Source organism: Barbatula barbatula (genome assembly GCF_947034865.1).
Source record: "Barbatula barbatula genome assembly, chromosome: 24".
Classification (NCBI taxonomy): domain Eukaryota; kingdom Metazoa; phylum Chordata; class Actinopteri; order Cypriniformes; family Nemacheilidae; genus Barbatula; species Barbatula barbatula.
In genome coordinates this window covers 17,040,913-17,063,338 of record NC_136787.1, presented here as the reverse complement: position 1 = coordinate 17,063,338, position 22,426 = coordinate 17,040,913, and the positions used below count along the sequence as shown (strand labels likewise).

Genomic DNA, 22,426 nt, shown 5'->3' with positions numbered 1-22,426 from the left:
TTGATAAAGCGTATTGTGTTCAGGTCCAAATATATCCACTTTATGTTATATAGGACATATATAATATTTTTAGCATTTGTATTTTCATCCAAAGCAACTTGCCGTGCCTTCAATTTCTACATTGTACGAGTGTTTTCTTGTGATCGAGCCGAGCTCATGGCCTTTGTGTCGCTAACCAATTCGGTTCCCTAAATGAAACACAGCGCCATCAAATCTCTTGAGCTGCGAACATCTGAGCAATAACATTTTCAAAGGTTTATTCCTGCATCAGTTTTGAAGTTGCTATGCAGTTGCTGTGCAGTCATCCAGCGTGGTGGAAGTCATTTTTAAATGTTATCTGGCTAAAGATAGGCTGGTCGTAACCATGACAACCACAGCTGCATCACTTATCACAAAGGAAATTGGTGTGAGAGCGCAGGTATCGGTATCGTCCGGGTCTTATTAAACACTTTCATAAAGCTGTCCGTTTTTAATTTTGAAGAACAGAAAGAAGGTCAGAGCTGTTTGCCTATGCAAAACCAGCCACCGTGTCGGCAGGGTGTCCAGCAGAACCGGATTTCGTGTGCAGACTCGTAGGGCTTTCCTGAACCCTTCAGAGGATGTGAAGGAATAGCTAATGGTAAAAGCGGGCGGGGGAGGCTCCTTTTATGGAGAATATAATGAATATGGTTATTCTGACAGCTTGTTCACACCCAGCCTCCCACAAACCTGGCAGATTCGCACTTTCCACACCCTGTCACCCCCGGCTCCTGAACCCATCCGCAAAACCACGAGGGAAGAGAAGCCACGGAGCCAGACCATTCTGCACCTATAGAGTAATGGAGCCTGGAAACAAGGTTTTGTTCTAGTGCTGTATTGAATGAACAGACAGATGAAATAATAAATGCACACGACGACTCGCCCGACGGTGGGGCTGAGTTGAGAATGTAAACAGTGATGAACAGCGTGAAGGACGCCGTCAGAAAGGGACGGAGCCTGGAGCTGAATCAAGATTTTTTGTTGGATCGTTGAGTGTGCTTTCAATGACAACAGACAACACAGGAGTTCAAACTAAAGATTTCTAGGAGTTTTCATTTAGATCTTGTTATTAGTTCAGGCCAATTAGATTATAACATCTCAATTAAGGTTTTTTTCTAATGGTAAAAATGTATATTTTTGAATTTATTGTTTTATTGTTTTTATCCACATTCTATTTCCAATAGAATGACAAGGGGTGTTTACTAAGTCTAAATACTAAATAATAATTTGCTAGTACATAAAAGAGATCTCATCAATGTCTCAACAATGAGATTAAATGGAGAGCAAATGGAAACTTTTGCTTTAGTCTCATCTTCGTCTCTGTCATTAGAGTTTCAGAAGAGATGTGAACAGCGTGTCAAACTAATCTCAGATTTGTCAAGTCTGCAATCAAAAGTCAATATTATTGAAGATCGCAATACGAACTCATTCAGGCGCAGATTGACGCACAGGTTTGCCTAGGCTACAGGCTAGGGGCCGCACCTGTTTAGGGGCCCCTGATGCCCAGATTTATTATTTTAAAGAGTAAATATAATGAGATCACGTGAATTACATTACATGTTGCTTTGTGTGAATTTAAGCAGTCTGCCAAGTTGTAAAGCCGAACGTAAATGAAAAAAGGGGGTCGACTCTGAATCACGCAAACAAGTCGTGCCCTAGTCCGATTCCCGAACCGCCGCAGATTTACGTCACTTCATATAGTTCCCGCCTACGTTTAGCTGGGACTGCCCACGAAAACTTTTCTCTTCTTCTCAAATACTGTTGCTCGTTCGCCTCGTTCGCGGTAAACCAGTCTAGCAGACTAGACCATCTGGCCATCAGATCAGAGTAGGAGGAGATTGGACGGATGATTTGCCGAACCAATCATTTGAGAGTCAGACAAAAACTATGTTAAGGATAACTGCCTATTATAACAAAATAACAGTGTTTTTTTGTACCTTGTAAGTAAGTAAACTTGTTGTTGAACACTACATAAACCAAAACAGGACCTTAAAAATCAAGGAATATTTAGTCTTTAAATTTACTTCACCGCGAACAAAAAATAGACCCTCATTGACCCATTAGAAATAAAATAATATGCCGGTGATTGGATAGATGTGACATTTGGGTCACATTTGTCCAATCAGCTGCTTGTGAAATCATGTCAATCATTGCAATTTCCGTCACTGCTATTGCTAGACGGCATAGCAGCAAAATGTCCGAAAGAAAATACAATAGTGGAGCACAAAAAGGGAAAATTCAAAGGTTTAAAGAACAACATGACCGAGATAGCAGCAGGAGGACTTTCAGCTCGCATTGGTGCTGTGGTTGAAACAACTGCAGTGGGAGCTGTTGCAACCGTTAGCTTATCATGTCATCGGTAATATTCAAGTTTATACAAGTATAATATTATACAAGTTTTTAATTAGGGCTTTGTCTCATACACAGTTTTTGTAATGCACAGTGATTCAGCGTCTCAGTAAAGATCCACTGAGGCGTTTTTAAGGGGGCCGCTCATATTTCGCGTATACTTGTATAAAGCAGGAGCTTGCGCTCTCCTGTCGTTTGCCGTCGCTAAGCAACAAGAAATGTAGAGGAAACACATGATAACTTAACACGGGTAAATAAATTGAGTTTTTTATTCACTTGATGCTACTATGCACAGAGTAGCGTAAACAACACTTTGGCTTACTGTATGTTCGTTTACAGAGCTTTCTGCTGCTTGCAAAGTGACTATTTATCATCACTATATTTAAATCTGGAAACACTGTTTTATTATTCATTCACCGATCTGATTCCACTCGCAACGCGTAAAACAATGCATGCTCACTCTTGCTTAGATCCAAGGTAAATTCCCAACGCTATCATGTGTTTTATTGAAGTAAATACATTGTAATCGGCTAAAACGCAGGCGCAGGGTTCGGTATCCTGGTGCACACCTGAGTTTGAGTGACAGCTTTTACATTAGCGATTTTTCAGGCAAACCGTGCCCCGTTCCGAACTAAACTGCAAGTGCGAAAGGCACCTGAAAGCCACCTAAAGGGGGGCCTAGAGGCCCCTGACCACCTTAATCCCCCCGCAAACATTTCTCATCATATTTACTCAAATACAGATTATTTAGACTCTACAAACTACATAAATTTTTCAACTCCAAAGTGTTTCTCTTTTTTTTGTTTTAATAGATGAGAAACGTGCCGATTAAGTTGATACTTAAATGAAACACAACTGCATTTCTATTAAAGAGAAACATCTGAGCAATAATATTTTTCTAAGCTATGATCCTATTAATTCACAGACGTGTTTTTGCCAGAAACGTCATTACTACGAATCACAGGGTCCCTGCTCATCAAAAGAACATATGACAAAAATATTGAGGCCACGCACAAGCTTTGTCCCACATACGCTCGCCGTAATTCACGGCAAAGCTCGTGTTTTAATTAAAGCGGCCCACGCATGCGGACCAGGCATTTCTAGGAATATTCGCTCCTCCTTTGTCCTCTCCACTCCTCCTCGCTGAGTATTTGCATGAGCCGTTGCAGCGGGAGGCAGCTCCCCCATCCTGCATTTACATACATAAATCTGTGGAGCAGATTTGTCCATTACAGCCGAGCATCCTAAGAGCAGGGCCTCGGGCTCCCAAGCTCTAATAAGCCACGCGCTGTCAGAGCCGTGCCGTAACTTCATAAATTGTGCATGGCGGTGATGTTTTAAACATTGTTGTGCATGCATACACCCTCAGACACATAAACAGGGCCATACACACACAAACAAACCCGTCACCGCACAAAAGATGTGTATGTACAGTGGATGCATAGGCCTATAGGATGATGTCTTGCATGAGGAGGCAATGTTGACTTCAACAGAAGGAAGAGATGCTATATCTGGGAGGGTGTGACACAGCCCATCTGTATCAAGCCGAGCGGTCCTGTTGATGCCCGCGTTGCCCATTGGTTTCTGCTTCCATTTGCAGGCGGGGGGCTGGGCTTCTTCCTATATGTCCGTATGCATGCGTGCACATGTGTGCAAAAACACGCTCGAGTGCATTGCACATTTTGGCAGAGCGAATGTGCGAACAGGCGGACTTAAACTGAAGTGGAATATTACATTTAAGTGAATTAACAACACGGAAAGGGAGATGAGAGGGGTGGAAATTTATTCAGCGTAAACTCGCAGATGAACATAGGAAAATGCGTTGATAGAAATGTGCTAAACAACAAAAGTCTTTCTGTGAGATGTTTCCAACTGAGGAGGAAAACAAGTGTAAAACAGGGGAGGACAGTCCTAAAAATAAAGGTTCCTAAAAGGTTCTTTGTGGGGATGGAGGGTTCCATAAAGAGCCTTTAACGTGCACAGAAAGTTCATTGTAGTCGATAAGGTTTTACAGATTATAAAAAGGGTGATTGCTTTTGGAACTTTTGACTAAAATGAAGTCACAGGACAATTTTTTTAAATGGTCACACACACAAAAAATTCATTCACATCCACTTTATTTCCTCAGAGCTTTAGTATTTCTATGAATATCTTTGTAGGCTATATTATAATACAACTCTTATTTCCTGGTACACTGCAGTTTTTCTTAATTTGCTATTTTTGCCAAATAATTTTGTCTGATAAATACCTTAAATGTTTAATGTTTGAAACCGTACTCATTAAATTCTGATGGTAAAATGTAACCCGGGGGGGCATTCGAAACAAATATTGTACAAATGTGCCCTCCAGACATCACTTTTTACTGTATGTTCAGTATTTTAAAATCGAAATAAATTCTCTGTGAACATTGCAATATGATGTGTATCTTTGAAAAGAAAAATAATGTGTTATATTGCAGTAGTTCTTGTAAGGCCTCCTTTGTGTAGGTTGCATCTCCTTGTGGCCCCCCCAAATAATGACTTATAATCTTAAACATAGAATTTATATTAAAATTGGAGTTATACAATGCTGGAAAATCAATTGATTTTGTGGTATTTGTAATTTCTGATGTTTGATTGCATAAAATTGATGATATATTGCTATATTTCATAAAATGGTGCAAAATCTATGGCCCCCTGGATCGATCTTTGGCCCCCAGTACCACTGTTATAATGAGTTGACTATAGAAAAACATTCTTTTTACATTTTTTTATTGCATTAAATAGATTGTCGTTATTTATTTGATTTTGGTAGGCCAAATACATAAACTGCGTCATGTTTTGTGTGCATTATTTCTTTCATATTAAAGGTGATGTCCGGAATACTTTACTAGTCAACCAAAATGTAACGTTGTGTGCTTACTGGCTCATTCTCTCTCCGCCGGCAGAGATGCAGGTATATCGATGCCCTCGCATGCCTTCATGTTAAACCTGCGTCTCTCCTCCCCCCCCCGACTCTGTGGTTTCTCTCTCCCTTTGTCGCCCGCCCATCAGAGCCCATCCCGACACCCCCATCGACACCCGCTGGCTTACTTGAGTGTAGCGTTTAGTGATTAATGTGAGTTTTAATTGTCAGGCTCACTTTTATGCTCATTAAAGTGTATTATGCAGCAGTTAGGGTATTAAAGTTCGGTGAGAAATTTCATGCATACTAATCAGAATGCAAATGAGGCTGGCATAAAAGAATCCCTAGGTGCTGGAAGTGTCGTTAGTTATCTCTCGCCGTGACTGTCTCCAGCAAGCCGAAGAAATGACTCGGGCTAAATAGATTTTTTTCGTTACATGTGCAAGGATTGAGCCGGCCGTGTAAAAAAGCAGTTTGAGAATGGAAAGAAAGCGATAAAAAGAACTATTCATTGGCGTGTAACAATTAGGACAATGGCGGAAGATAGAAATAGCATTCCGTGCAGAAAGCGAAGAGGCTGCGGCGACCATTGTGAAACGAGAAAAATACAGTGCAGTCTACACTGAAAAACAGCAGACATTTTTTTGTGTGCTAACCTTTCCAAATGCTTTTAAAGTGAATGGTTTTGTATTTGTTAATGTTTCATACATGTTCGCTTCCAGTGCACATGACTAAAACAAAGGCCAAAATATTCAAATGACAAAACCAAGCTTTGTTTCTTTCCATACAAGTAAGTGGGGCTAGAAAGGTATTTCAGGTCTTCTAAGGCCGTATGTTAGATTCATAAAGACCAGACTAACATTTAAGTCTTTATTTTATTGAAAAACTTCACCCCCGGTCAACGCAAATACAAATCTAATTTGCATCCATTTAAATATGATGCATCGAGATGTGTCACTCCAGATTGACAATAGCTTGCACTGGATGATGTGATTGGTTGTTGGGCGTCCCGTGGCCCGCTGCAACTGTTTTTCATTTTGGCATAAAGCAAATGCAAACGTCCAGATGATATGCATCCTACTATGACAAAAAACAGCATGCTGCCGCTTTAAGATATGCAAATCCGAAATATTATGTGCATTTTTAAATATTAAGGGAAAAAAATGATCTTGTGTTATTGCAAAAGCAAAGACAAATGAAAGAAATCAGCATGTGTGTGTTAGAGAGTAAGAGGATGGATAAATGCCCTCTCATGCCCCCTCGCAGTGGCACACACGCAGGGAGAATCGCTTCTGTCATTATTGCTGCACCATTTTCCTGCTGCAGGGCAAAGATGAAACAATAATAAAGATATTCAAAATGAGGCCCATACATTTTCTGCCCAGCGTGATATGAGTGTGCTGTGATACAGCGCCGGTCCGTTTGCTCAGCATCAGGAGGAGGTCGCCCAATGCTAAAGCGATTCACACAGGTATTTCAGGACAATACAATTTACCCACAATCCACTGTTGCAAATTTTTTTGTGATGGGATGAACTACACAGGGCACTACACATGCAACATGTTATTTTCTAGGACACTAGAATTAAATTCCATTTAGGCTTTAAAAGCCATTTTAACTTAACATGTACATTACTTCAACTCATCAAAACTTATATTTATAAGTTATAGCAACTTTGTACACATCTCGTCTATTAACAACTTTGACACTTTAAGCAACTTTCCATAACTTATAAAAGCAAACACATATACTGTAAATACTTGAATTCTTGATTCTGATTGGTCAGGTTTAAAAGATGTTTGCATAAAAAGTGTTATATGTCTCTCACATGACTCCTCACTCTCTATTCTCGTGTGTACAAGATGTGCCATGAAACATTTTGGAATGCTCTGTCCTCTCACGAATTAAAATAATTTAAACTAAAGTCAATTTTGAATGTTCATTATGAGGTAGTATTGCAAAAATGACCGAGACAGACACTCAAAATGTGCATTTACATTTATGCATTTGGCAGACGCTTTTATCCAACTTGACTTATATTGCATTATACGATATATTTTGTTTCTAAGTATGTGCAATACCCTAGGATTGAAATCGTGACCTGGGCATTGTTAGTGGTGCCATGCTCTAACCACTGAGCTACAAGAAAGCTGATCTTGATTTTCGTTGTTTAGGTAAATCTGTAGCAATAAAACATTTAAATAATCAACCATCTACATGGCTCGATTGTTCATTTATTATCAACAAAAGCGCTGTGTTATGATAAATGTGCATGTCAGTGTAATGAAAAACATGAGAAAGATCAGAGAAGCAGGACACGGACCGGTCCAATCCCCCGACTCCCTGTTTTACCAGCTGTCATTTGCATGATGCCAAAATGTTGTCAGATCAAACAGATTTGTTTTGGCCAAGTCTGTACAGATCCTTTGATCAATTATCCTAATTAGGGGGGCAGTTATCCAGGATTCGTCTCCATATGCATGAATGAGAGTTTTAACACAAACTTCTTGAGTGTGGACTCAATGTATTCACAGAGTAGATGTGTATATCAGTGTTGAATTCATAGTTTTCTATGGTAATGAACGATTCTTAAATATGCAGATGGTATGGAAATCAAATGCTATTTCGAATGATGCATGTTTGAAATGCAAAAAAGTTTGTCTTTGTAAATGTCTTCCGAAATCTAATAACTTTTATTAGACATCACGTCACGAATCCCCTCCTACCAACTGGCTACATTTGTTTTTGTTGAATAATTTCAATTTTGCTGATAAATATTTAACATTAAAGAAGTAAAATGAGTTGCGTAAATGATGGAGGCGGTTGATCTTTAACTTAGAGACTCTGCAGCCAACAGCAATTCAGTGTAAACAAACATACAACTTTTTATTTATAGCATGTACATTTTCATATATTATTGCTTGATCCCTGCGATAAAGTATTAAACTGAATCATTCATTTGCTTTCAGCTCAATGACAGTGAAAGAAACGCTGCATGTGCATGTGTCCATTAAAAAACCTGATATGACAGATGATGGAAGAAGAAATTGTGCGGACACTAATCTGAAAAACATTGCATTGATCGTCTGGATATTACAACATCCTGCCAATGAGTTGCAATTAGTTACATCACATTTCTCAATCAATTACATTCACCCTGAGGCCAGACTTTTTAATATCACCGGTGAGACTCTTGCATGAAATTAAATTAGCACTCTTGCCTCTTTAGGTGGTAAATTCCTCTTTTGTAGTTTTTAATACAGTCACCTACAGTGGTCTCGGATCAGATATAGGACAGGACTTGCGCTCCGGAGATGATGGAGAAATCACATAACTGTCCACCAAACACAATAATCAAGTCATTTCTGTATGTTTTTATTGTTGTTGTTAATTGTATTTTCAGCTCATGTTTCAGCTTTACACAAACAGATTTGCTCCCGTAGCATAAATGATGCGTGGGTTTCTAAGACATTCACAGCAGATGTTTGATCTATTTCAAGATGGTTTAAATTAGGAGTAAACACTTTTCCTTTAGACTGCACATCTAAGATTAATAGATCTCATTTAACAACATTTTCAGCATTTAGCAGATGTTTTTAACCAAAGTAGCCCATGTAGCCAACAAATTGCTGTGTTGGACTTTGAAGATACACTTGAATGTGGAAATAAATGTCATAGATCCTGAAAGTCAATAAAAGTCTCATTTGAAAGAAAACAATTTAGCGTGATTTAAAAACCAGCGTAGCTTGTTTTTTCTTGACATTTTCTATTGAAACTTCTATTTCTATTGAAAGGTTTTTGTATATCAAAGGACATTCCCATTTTAAAAAAGCATATTATTTGGCAAGCATTTCCAAGTATTGTTAACTTTTCAGAGAATATTAGCATTTAGATTCAAAGCTAACCAAACATTAGCTAACTAATAGCCACAAAACTCTCATTTCATTTTTTTCAACCTCAAAAATGTGCACCACAAATAAAAACAGTTTAACGTTTAAAACTGATATGAATACTCATTTTTTGATATATACATAAACAATCACATTTATTTTTAATGAAAAAAAAATAGATTTTAAAATTTAACTTTTAGATCCCTTTTATGAGAAATACAGCACATTATCTGCATCAAAATAATCCAAAATACATATTGTTACGACTATAAACACTACCATCTGGTCTCAAAACTTAAGATCTCACAAATTGCTTAAACAGATAACGATGTCCTCTGTTATGGTGCCGCGTCACCAGAGTTTAGGACTGTGGTTTATGCTATATATATTGCATTAACAAAATAAAACAAATCTTTGAAACCTTTCACATTTTCGAGAAAAGCAACAACACGTCATTGTGTCCATATAGACGGCGATGCAGTGAAAAGGGAGCTTTCCTTTACATTGCATTTCCAAAGAATGTTGATATTATGACAGCTCGTGTGGGACCAGACGCGAGACTCCACCCACGCCCCGCCCCGCCCCTGCCCTCCTCGTGCATTCCTGCTCTCGTGCGATTTTCACGTTCGCTATCATATTTCCACGTTCCCTTCACGCTTTTGGAGACAACGAGCGTTTTCAGCCTCTTCCTGTTATGAACTTGTGACACTCGTTATGACTCCACATAGGATTCGCCGACGTCCGACAGCCCCTCCCCATTTTCCTTTTTTAGCACGGCCGCAGACGCTCAGACCACGCCCCGTTCTCAATTCGTCTACATAAAGGACTTGACAACACCACGAAGCCCCGCCTTCATGACCAAATAAGGCCGGGCTGCCCTTACACGGCGAACAATCGATGCTCGTCGCAACCTTTTCCCTTCCTTATCCCGTTTATATACTACGGCGACTTCCGCCCTTGCCGTTAAAGCAGTGCGATCATGGCGGAGCGCGTTCAGCAGCCCCCAGCTAAACGGCTCTGCTGCCGACCCGGGTACAGCACGACGTGTAGACAGGGGCAGCGATCCGGTGGAACAGTATGCGGCGGTTCGGGTTCTGGCCAGGGGGGATCTAGCAAAACCCAGAGCCCCGAATCGCTCCTGGACATTGCGGCGCGGAAAGTAGCGGAGAAGTGGCCGTTTCAACGGGTGGAGGAGCGTTTCGAGCGCATCCCGGAACCCGTTCAACGGCGGATCGTGTACTGGTCTTTCCCGAGGAGCGAACGGGAGATCTGCATGTATTCCTCGTTCAACACCGGCGGGGAGGAGAGCGCGTCTGGCGGGGAAAGCGGCGACGAGACGCGGTTACCTTTCCGACGCGGCATCGCGTTGCTGGAGAGCGGATGCGTGGACAACGTATTACAAGTCGGTGAGTGTACGGATGGGAGCCAGCTGCGTGGAAAATATCGAAATGCGTTGTTGTTTTCCAGGTACGCTGGCCAGAACACGATGTAAGGGAACCGGAATGTCGTTAAGAAAGGAGCACACAAGTCGAATGAAAGGGGACTATTGAATTTACGGCGAACAAAGGGAGGAATACAACGACAAAGGGTTTAAATCTCCCGACCGGGTTAACGTTACCTCACGCCCGGGATGCCTTTCGTATCTCGCTTAGTTCTGGATTACACACGTATATATTTGGGCTTGTGGGAAACGTCCGGACGACGATAAACGACACCGTGTCGCATTTGTATCGCTGCGTATTTGTGTGCTCGAGATCAACAGCGCGGAAGTGGAGCTCGCCGTCGCGCGAGACGTTTAGCGTTTAAAGTGCATATTTAGCGACTTCGTAGCCATTCTGTCACCTTCAGTTTATTTTAAATCGTTGTGGTGAAACATCAATCGAGTATTTCCTCCGCAAGACGGTTTAAATGGTAAATCTGACGAGGCTTGTCTGGTATGTTTATTTTTCTGAAGTGAAAGCGTGGGGGGGGGGGGGGGGGGGGTCGGGAGGATTGGCGTAGTAAGTCGACCAACTGCTTGATGTGGACGCGGTGACAACCGAATAAAGCGAAATATGGGCACCGTTTGCTTATGAATGTTTTTATGATGAAGACTTCGGCTGTGTTTTGGGACTGCTGGTTTTGTATGTAGTATGCATATCAAATAGCCGTCAGGCATCCCCATTGAAACTGGCACTTTGTTCCCATTTTCATGTTCGTTTGTGTCTTTTCAGCTTTCTGTCACTCTGTAAAGAGGAAGGGAAACAAAAGCGGCTTTTTATTTTCTTTCAGCGCTTGTTAAATGGAATAGATTTGGGAAGGGGTGGCTTGAATGGCGATTTAAAGACGCAGTGCCTCGATTTCTTTTTAAATGGCCCTTAACAATAATGCGTGCGTTTTCACGCCGTGACGTCAGTGCGTGCTTCTTAACTGCGGGATTACATGCAAATGTCAACTTTTCTTATTTGGCTGTGTCATTATTGCGTCACCTGGTTTGTTGTATTGCCACTTTATCCGCCTTTGTTTTGTTTTTAAATCCCCACAATTTGCATTTTATTTCGGCATCTCTCCGCCCCTGGAAATTGTTTTAATCACATTACTGCATTTGGTTAATTAGAATTGTAATGCAATCAACAAACATAATTTTCTCCACGGCCGTTCCCCCTCCTCCCCGATGTCCGTGCTTTGCTGGAAGAGAGGCGCCTCAGCTGGGCTTTGTGCCCTCACCCTTCAGCCAAAATGGTTTTTTTGCTCCTAGTAACACACACATAAGCCTCTTCCCAGAGTCTCTTAAATGGGCCGGCTGTCTTGGAAGATCAAGGGCTCTTGCCCTGTTTTCCAACAGGCTACGTGGAGCTCTCTGCTTTTGATTTGGGAGAGGAGCGCTTTTTCCCTTTGTGTGAACCTCATTCCGAGCTCGGGCGATGGGAAATGACAAGCCTACCCGCGCGGGGAGGGTTTGCTGGCTGATTGCGTATGCTCTGCAAAAGTAAAGCCACGAAGTGATAAATAAAAGATGCAATCTTGCGACGCAGGCATGGCCGGGGGTCGCCGGAGTGGGCCTGATAGGTAGGGCTTTCTTGTGATGAACGAGCCTCATTGTTGAAACCGAATTCAGGACGGGAATTTGTTTTCGTTTCTGTCGTACGCTGGGGGAGGGGAACACAATAAAGCGATTTATTTGTCTGTAAATATGGCTTTGTCATTTCTTTGGCTCCTGGCCCTGGTGCTTTTTATTTACATACCAAGGGTAGTGCTTGTGGAGCATCTGATGTTGGGGATGTTTATCGCATGTGGACTGTCACCCTCCAGTGTTGAGTTTATGGATGTTACGTGCAGGAAAACTTGCATTTTTGTGAGCAATTGATAAAAATGAATTAAGAGAATTTTGCAGTGGCAACCAGAAAAGGTCTGGATAGAGGAAACATATACGGGCATTATAAAAGGAGTAACAAGCACAGAGGCACCGAAATGTAATTGTTGTAAATATTGATTAAAACAATTATTTGTTTTGTTTGATATCGGTCAGTGTTTGTTTTAGGCCTTTGTCGCTGCCGCTTGCATCATTGTATTGATCAAACCGAGACGCTGCGCTTTTGCCTGAAAGGTCATTGGGTTCAAGTTCATCCCAATTTTTTTCTTTCAGGCATGCTGTTATCAAATCATGTGTGTCCATCTGTTACTACTTCACTAGGCTATCAGTCATCTCACGTTAATCCGTTTAGGTTAGAATCTGCCCTTGCTTATTAAATGATTGCCAATATGTTCAGCTGTCAAAGATCAATTGGAATTAAAAACAAATACGCTGGATCATGTGACAGTCATTGTAATTGTGTATCTGTGATGTGGCTTATTTGTAACAAAGTTGCATGGAGGAAAAAAGAGACATGCCATTGCCAAGTAGGGAGGTTTAAAGGCTATTGTGATGTCACTACTTTCTGTTTGTGTAATCGCTCGATGGTTAAATCTCAAAGTGTGATGTAATTTTCCATTATTATAGCTCGAGTCAGGAAGCTTTGTGCCGTGTTCTCGGAAATACTTAAGGTTTTTGAAATTCTAGATTTGCTGAATCTTAATAGCAAAACCGTATGTGAAGCCCAGAGAGGTTTATCGATCAGATAAAAAAGACAGTGGCGAAACTGCGTAATGATATAACGGAACAGAATAACCAGATTTATTTATTGATCTCGCATCAGTGGAGACACAAATTTCCATCAGTCTTATTAACCCCGAAAGGGTGTGTTTGAGAGCGGGCACGCGTGGCTCCGTGCCTGGGCTCTCTTATGCCGGCGTTAACATTTCTGTCATTCATACACAAACGTGTAAAATGTAAGATGTAGAACTTAAATCTTGCATGAAGCTGTTGCTTTTGGGGCCGCCAGAAAGGCCGGCATTACGGAGGTGAGCCCAGTCTGCACCGTTTGGTAGATTTGAAGTCCGTGTGAGGGTAAAATTGAATTAGAAAATGTTGTGTGTGTTGTATCTCATCAAGCTGCATTCCTACCTTGTTTTAGAATATACCGTTTTTTTAAATTATGTATATCTTCATGTGTGTTGCATACAATACAAACAGAGCATTTATATTATGCGTTTAGTTTTACCGTTATTGACAGTTAAGGCTTCATTTCAGAGCTGTTTTGAAGTGGGATTGACAGTAAACTCTCAGATTAGCACCATGTATTGAAAGTTGGTGCTCGACCCACAATTCTCTTTGATGTGCTTTGAGGCAGAGGGCGTAAGATCTGCTGAAGCCAGCTCAGCTCAGAGACTTTAGGGCTGTTAAAGCAGTGCTGATATTAATAAAACCACTTAAATAAAAGCACATGGTTTCAGTCCACTGGAAATCGTGCTCACGTGGGAAAGCAACGTCAATGCATACCCTCTATAGGACTAGAAATAGAACCTGAAACACTTTTAGTCATTTATGTGTTATTTTGGCAGATTTGTATACTTCTTTCATTCTGTTTTAATGGGATGATAAGGTTTCTTTTGTGGTGATGTTCAGTTGCAGTTTAGCTGTGTAGTCTTGGTATCATGTGCTGCCCAAGAATTATGGGAAATATATTTTTGTCTTGCACACTATATGAATAACGTTTACTATTCAACGGTGCACAAAATGTCAAACTAAACAGTATGTTTTGTTGAAACACACGTTTAAAAAAAAATTTTGTGCAGTTAAACGATTAATCGAATCGCTTTGGTTCCAAAAAGAATTTCTTAAATATCATGTTTTTTTATTGTGTTATCATGTATTTATGTGTTTTATGGTGTTAGTTAGCTGTATGTTTTGAGTTATGGCTTTAATCAAAACAATCCAAACTACTGTTTGATTGATATTAATTGGAATGCACAATAAAAAAACATGATTTTTGAATTATCTAATTTTGGAACCAAACTCTTCATATATTTTTATAAACACAATCCTTTATTCTGGATGCGATTAATCGTTGAACAGCCATCGTTTCTGTCATTTTTGTGATTCCCAGAGAACATGCACACTGTTGAAAGTCGCTTCGGATAAAACGTGTCAAATGCGTGAATGTAAATGCTTTGGTTGATTTTTGAAATGAGGATACCTTGACACACCAGTATGTTTTTATGTAGTTTTGTACCACTACAGGCACACACTCCTATGTGAGGTCTGAGAGGTAATTTATGTGCACAGTACAGTAGGAAGTCAGCAGTCTCTGTAGCGTCAAGCGTTTGACCTTGTTCTGGAGCATTCTAGCGTTCCTCCGTATGCTAATATCTGTACACACTTGAGTTTGAAAGCGGCATCACAGTCAAGTAACCGAAGCGGATGAAGGAGTAACTCGTAAGTGCTTTTTATCTACAAGATCATAGTGCAACGACAGGCTGGCCTTATATCATTATTTAATAGCCAACCTCCACGTTTATCCACTTATTATTTTGTATTTAAGTCAGATGTTTCTGTGTGTGTGTGTGAGACAGCGTGGCAGTACAGAGCGTAGAGCAGACGAGTGCTGTGATTGAAATGTGCTCCACTTCCCAGCATCTGAATACTTGAGCGGCGTCCAGCGCCCTGGAAGGGTGGCGTTCCTTTCCGGGTGGAATTTGGTCGTGGGGCCCTGAGCCCTCTTTAAATAAAAATGTCATTTTCTTAACAGCTGAACGCGGTCCAAATTTAGGGTTGGAAAAGGAATTGGAAAGGGAGGCCACACAACCAAGATTTAATCGTAACTGTTGTTAGTCTTTAGGTTTGTGTGTCAGAGTTTTTCCATCCGTATAATATTTACAATATTTTGCAGATCTACTGTCAAAGCTGGAATTTATATATAAGATTATAACTTTAAAATGAATGCATGAAAGCTATAAAATTCATATGAACCTTTCTGCTTCATAGTGACATGGGATACTGATGTGTTTGATTTTAGCGTTCATGTTAGCGTGCTGGTGTTAATAATGTTACCTGGGTGACAGGTTTGAATTGGCAGAAGAAAGGCACGCAGCACATGCGCATTCTGCATGGACGTGGGGTGTAGTGACATGCTTCATCGGCCAAAATGCTCTCATATTGTTGAGCTGGGTTATACATGTGGTGCACACGCGCTGGCTGTTGATTTGTTCCCCGGACACATACTGTCTCTTTTGTTCTTATTCTAAAGATGTGCATGAAGTCGATGATGGCATACAGTGTTGTCACATATGATTTGTTACGTTCGATTTCCTCATGAATACCTCTTGAAGCTTGGAGGGATTTCTAGCACGTTTTCTTTGTGATTGAATATTGTCAGATTCTCAGGATGGACGTATGTCAATATGTACAAGACATTGACTTCGTTATTTGGATTTGTTTGAAGAAGCAGGATCAGGTTTGATCCAACCAATGAAGTCATTCGGCCTTATTTGCTTTTATACACACAGTTGTTTAATCAATATATTTGGTCAAAGATAATGGGTGATCATTCATATGCATGCCAATGTCAATGCAGCTGTTGATGTGTTTTTTTCATGCATGCATTCAATTTCTATTTGCATTTAATGCTGATTAACAGTAAATGTAGTTTTCACGGAATACATAGTTGAGACCTGTAAAACATAGACTGAGGTCAGCGTTGTTTTGACTAATTTTGTGAGGCTTTAAAGGTCCAGTCAGTAATATGTAACGGCAAGGTTGCGATTTGCAACCAACCGCTCAATCTACCTCTCTCCCTCCCTTTCGAAATACTATGACGGCTGACAGAACATGGCGAATTACATGCAAGGGGTCCCACGGTATATGTAGATAGAAATAGCTCATTCTACGGTTATAAAAACATAGCGCTTCATTGTGTAAGTTATTTATACACCTCTGAAGACATATCTATGTATATTACATTGCATTTCTATCAACAGATCATCCCCAAAAATACTGGACCTTTAAAACTACGCTTTTGTTTAGTCTGTATAATAAAGGCATCATGAAATTTCATGTCTCTTATTGTATGTGATTAATTGGCGTGGCGAGATTAAAGGGTTTCTATAATCTTTTATTAAAACGTACTAACTAGCTTTTGTGATAACCAGTAAAGTAACGTTCCTTTCAGGTGACGTGATACGTATTTCTTTAAGTTTTGAATAGATAAATAAGTCCTTTTCTTTGTTGAATATACTATTTCACTAGAACATATGTCGGATTGCAATCTATAACCATTTTTGAAGTTGACTTTATAAAAAGGTTAAAACAAATATTTAAAGCCAAGTGAACCGGAAGTTGTGATTGTTTTTACTTTCGTATTTTGACGCATTTCTGAGTGAAATGGAATTTCTGTGTGGCTTTCGTCTTTCTATGCGATTTGATTGGATGTATAAAAACAGCTGTTGCATTTTGAAATGGAACTGGCAGCAGACTGATTCTTGAAGGGGAGGAGTTAACGGATGCTCATACGTCATTTAAGGTGGATGGTCATTACAGGAAGTGCATTTTCAGATTTAAACTAAAGATTATGAAGGCACATGAATTTTAAAAAGAGGATGACCCACATTGATAAACTATTTACAAAAACGCTGCAATATTTCATAAAATAATTTTCACTGGGACTTTAAAGTGTGTATTTAATATAAATGTTTATAGGAAGTCTCTGATTAATTCTACATACTGTAAATATATTCAATAGTAAGTTTTGAGAAGTCGGTCACCTCTAAAAGAGAGATGTATAGAGAAAATGTGCATTCTGTGCATAGTACAGATGCCATACACTGCAGAAGTTGGACACAAACGCAGAGCACGCTTCCCCTTTAAGAGGTGTTCTTTGCTAACCTTCACCATGCACTTGAGAACGGGACATGGGAAGACTAAATATTATTAGCTCGTTCTCTGGTTTGTTTCATAGGGAGATGTGCGATGGTGTTGAGCGTCTTTAATTGCCTTTAGGTCTGCAGCCGTATGGGTTTTTTTGTTAGTTAATATTTAGTTAATCTCTAGACTCCAGACCTGCGGGAGAGTTTTCCACCACCTCTTCATCCATCTAATGCTGATCTGTATTCCGCCGTGTCCCTCCAGCACCATTAACCTTCACTGAGGGCGAGGAAGAGGGGGGCGAGGAGCCGTATTGAGGGGGATGGGATAGGTTGGCTTGCCTTACCTCGACCTAGGGCTCTCTGATCTGTTTGTTTTCCATTACATGGCTTCACGCCCTCCCCGTTCTCCTGGCCTGTCTCCGCAGCAGACATCAGGGCTCGCCGCACGTCCATACGGCACCAGGCCCTATAAAAAGGCTGGAACGTGGAGGCCCAGTATTCCTGCGCTCGTGGTATTGGACCCGAGCGCAGGGAATTACCTCAAAAGCCAGATTGCCTGTCCTTTCTCTAATCCAGGCTGCAGCGAGACGCTGGCGCGGTTTGGGTTTTGGACGGGTATCCCGAAGCGCGCTGACGTACAAACCGCGAGGGTCCCGCAGGGCAACGGGGTGTAAAGCAGAACATCAGATTCCAGTAACTCCGTCACAACCTCACATGTTCCATTTGTTAAATTATGAGATTTGGCGAGGGAAGGCGAGGAGCGGGTTATTTATCCTGTACCCCCGGCGTATCGCGAGACCCACGCTCGTGGATGGTGAGGGCCCGATCGGTCTTCATTATCTAGGCCACAGCTGAGACCTGGAAAGCGTGCGGTGATGAATGAGACCTTTAAGCTCACATTAATAGCTAACTATTGCTCATAAGGAGCTTTAGATTGGCGCTGGTTGGTCGGTTGATTGGTGCGCTGTGCTTCGCTAATGTCTTTGTGTCTCTTTGAAGAGGACAAAGAGGTTTCTTATGTGCTTGCTCTGCTTCTCCTATGTTTTCAGTTCTTTTAAGCCTGTTATGTTAGTTGCATTGTAAAATGCACAGCGCATAAACTGTCAAAGTGTTAAAAGAAATATTGACGCAGTAATGATTATGAACATTTTCTTTTTTTGTTTTCTCCTAAATGGAGAAATTTGGAGGAATCTTTGCACAGCTTTGCGTTTATAGTGACCATGTCAGGTCCCAACAAGCACCGTAAATAGACTAACAATAGATTTGTCAGGAACAAACCACCGTTTAAGTTGTTAATCACTGTAAACATCTCTCTCCACCCAGGCTCTGAAATGGATTACAAAATGTATTGTGACTAAGTCTCACTGACATGCCAAATCTAACGCAGTCTTGCAGCAATTTGTAATTGTTACGATTTTGCTAATTTGTATGAATGCGTATGGTCTAAATCGTGCATATCGATCTACGGCTGGGGGCTGTATTGTTGCTTTTTTCTAGTAATAGTATGTTTATTTTATTTGCATTGTACGAATTCTTACAAAATGCCACCTTGTGAAATCATTGCAATTCCTGCGACGTTAAGCTATCAAATCTAAAGGTGTCTCTTTTTTTTCTTTTGGCATATCGTAACTATATAATGAGGTGGCTAATTCTTACATATGAGATGCTACGAATTCATTCGAAACTTTCACGTTTTTGTACGAATAAATGTACAATTTCATACAAATCATCCACCCCATAATATAATGATACATTACTGTGAAATCGGGCTAGCAAATCTAAAGGTGGATTTTTTCTGTTAGCATATTTTAACTATTTCACGAGGTAGCTTATTGTTTAGAATTGGTACAATCTTGTTTGCATGTTCTTTTTTCATACACAATAATTGTACAATTTCATACGAATTAACGACAATCATAATATAGTTATAAATTCCTGTCAAAACAGGCTTGTAAATAATTTTTTTTTCCTTTTAACTACCTTTTAACTATTTTATGAGGTAGTAAATTAGTTTAGGGGCGGGGCTTCATCATTGTTTTTTGTCTAATAAAATCATATTTCTTTTTTACGATTGCCATCGTACAAATTCAGACGATTTTGCCACAATTTCCAGTGATGTCAGCCTGTGCCTTTTATGAATTTTCATAACAACACTTTAAATTTAAGTGTGTTCCCCAATGTGAAGTTCACTTTGTTCACTTACGTAAAATAATGACACAAATGTTCATTTTAGGTAAAGTGTCCCAGATCTAAATAAGCTAAAAGAGGTGCTCCAGGTTAAAGGGACGGGGGGGTCTGTTATTTCCCTCTCTTGTTTTCTTTTCTTTGTCTAAGTGTGGTGGTTAACCTGACCGTGCAGCAGCGCTAGCAGCTGTGTTCCTGGCGATCGGTTTCAAAAGCAAACCCAGGTCACCACTTATCCACCACTTCCTGCTGCAACTCCCCCTTATGGGACCCATGTGCTGGATAGACTTACACACACACACACCAGCTTTCTTCCTCCGCCCCTGCCTTCCGTCTGCGCCTGGCTCTAATGAGCTATGAAGAACAGAGTTTAACCTTCCCAGGGCCGGCCTGCTTGAACGTCTTTAGGTAAACAGAACAAACTCGGGCTCCTTCAGGGGCCGCACAAGCTCGCACAGGCCCTCGTGAGCCGACGCCTGGCCCGCCTCCGTCTTGCCGAGAAACAAGCGGCAGTGGGCACAAGAACCAGAAGTTCCTGAAGTGGAACAAGTTGAAGGGGATAACGCAGCACGAGATGAATTCTGCCTTTTGGTGTTGGTAGTGAACTAGAAGCGTGTGGCGGCGTGTGTTTCCCAACCCAGTTCCCATTCACACTCAACATGCCCTATGTCCTTAATACATGTTTGTATTGTCTTGTGAATGATTCAACTGGTTGTAATCTTTCATCAAAATGTAATGAGAAACCAACTTTCTGTATCTGATCCTGTCACCTGCCTCCATTCTGAAGCCTCAATGTACTTTATTCATTTATGTTTTATGTGTTTCTTGAAATACGTTGAATTAAAGTCATTTGTTGGGAACAGCATTATGTTGACTGGTTTGAGGGTTTGGTGGAATCAATATACATCATCTAACAGAATGAAAGTATTTGATTCTGTGTAGTAAGATTTGTAGTTTTAAGTGCAGTTTATAGTTGTGCGTCCTGTATATGCAGTAGGTGTGGCGTTGCCTTAGCAGAGATGCCTACCCTACATCGTAGCTTGACGTGCACCTCTCCAAAAATGTAACTGTGCATCTATGCTACGCGGACCGTTAGCGATGTGATTGGCATCTAGTTTCGGTATCCATAGCTGTGTCTCAATTCGGGGGCTGTGTCCTTTGAAGGCTGCATTTTAAGCCAATTGCGTCACAGCAGCGCGACTTAAAAATGTCAGAAACATCTCTGCGGTGTCCTGCAACGCAATTAGCAAATCCTCCGTGAGGCTATTTCATTTCACTTTAGTCCGCTTTTTGGACTTTTGAGGCTGCATGCTTTGAAGACCAAGTCCTCGTTTTTATGTCCTTAGAAACCTTAGAAAGTAGCAGCCCGAATCGGGACACAGCTTATAACTGTCTCTTTCGGAAGGCTGCGTCCTTGTTTCCTCCGGAGATCTTATTCTCAAAAATGCGGCATACAGAGGCTAAAAGTTGGTTATTTTCTACCTTTAACAATGCCAAAAGAGTTAATCAGATGTAAAATTGTGCCTTAATGTTTTAAAACATGTAAAAATCAATAAACACTTGTAAACCCATTAACTTTATATGCCTGCTAAGCTTAAAAAACGTGACACACATTGTGTAAAAGTTGTACTTTTATGAAACGAGACAGCCTTCAAATGAGACCTCCGGAGGATGCCGCCTTCCGAAACGAGACACAGCTTATGTCTCAAACAGCGTGCACGACAAACCGCTTCTTTTCTGGCTCTTGTCTTGGTTATACAAGCAACATGCCCGTGGACACTGATACCTAGTGGCCATTGCCTATCGACGCACAAGCATAAACGAAAACCAACCGGCCTGTCCGATTCCGAAGTAAAACAGCCATTAGTGTGTGTGGTGGGACGTTTTCTCATCAGATTTTGAAATGAGTCTGCCAGGCGGGGGAAATTGAGCCGCCGATGCACGGTGGTGATGTGATTTGTTTGCCGAGCTGCAGTATGCAAACTATTGACAGGCCTTTATCATTTTTATTTACTGGACGCGAGCGAGCGCAGGAGTGTGTGTCAATTCGCTGGGAAAGCTCAAAACCTATCAAGATTTATGGTGGCATAAGCAAGATGAATGGACGGCCCCGTCTTCATCCGCTGAACGCCATCCAAAGGCAGAATGTGCCACAAATGACATATTTACCACCGCGAGAACGGGCGGGAGCTATTAATTTAGTGTGGATATTGACAATGGCTAGGAACGGTGGGAAAGAGGCTAGTTGTGAACTGTAATAATGATCCTAATTCTATCCGTGGCTATGAGAGAAGGCCCGATTCCCAGCATAGATGGTAACACTTGTGGCGGAGTGGTACAGGAATCGAAAGCGCAGCGAGACGAATCACCCAAACTGAAGCGTTATTGCCAGTAACTTATACCTGAAGAAAGCAAGAAGGATGGAGACATTTGGAATATATATACATTTTATATTTGCAGACTGTTAACCTTTTGGTTTGGCATGTGTTTATTTTATTTTATTTTTTAATGAGTACTGTGTAAAGTTCGACGCATCCGAAAAGACTGCTAGCAAAAGACGCTGTTTTTCTTTTGTGTAGTTTGTTCCCTCTTGTCTAACCGGAATTTGCCTTTGTGTTCCTAAAGACAGGTGAAGCCATTGACTGCTCTAAGTTGACTTTAAGTGAAGGAATTGTACTAGACACACCATGGGATAAGAGAGTTATTCATTGACTCGGCTCACATCGGCCGTTTAAAAGCACCTGGTGAGTCAGTCGAACTGTTGGAGGGCCTCATGCCCTCCAAACGGGTTTTTCTGGATGGAAAGACCATACGTGAGAGATCTTCAATAAGCGTTGCTCTAAGAAACAGAAGTAATTTTTTTAATGGGCTGCGGTCGTGTG

General features: G+C 40.9%; 1 protein-coding gene across 1 annotated transcript in view; it reads left to right on the top strand.

Moving 5' to 3' along the window:
* The first annotated feature begins 9,985 nt into the window (after positions 1-9,985).
* LOC306889527 (zinc finger SWIM domain-containing protein 6) overlaps positions 9,986-22,426 on the top strand; it is a 50,814-nt gene continuing 38,373 nt past the window's right edge. The window contains exon 1 of the mRNA XM_079448570.1: positions 9,986-10,546. Within this exon, the coding sequence (XP_079304696.1) occupies positions 10,120-10,546 (427 nt within the window). The 5' untranslated portion in view covers positions 9,986-10,119. The remainder of the gene's footprint in view (positions 10,547-22,426) is intronic.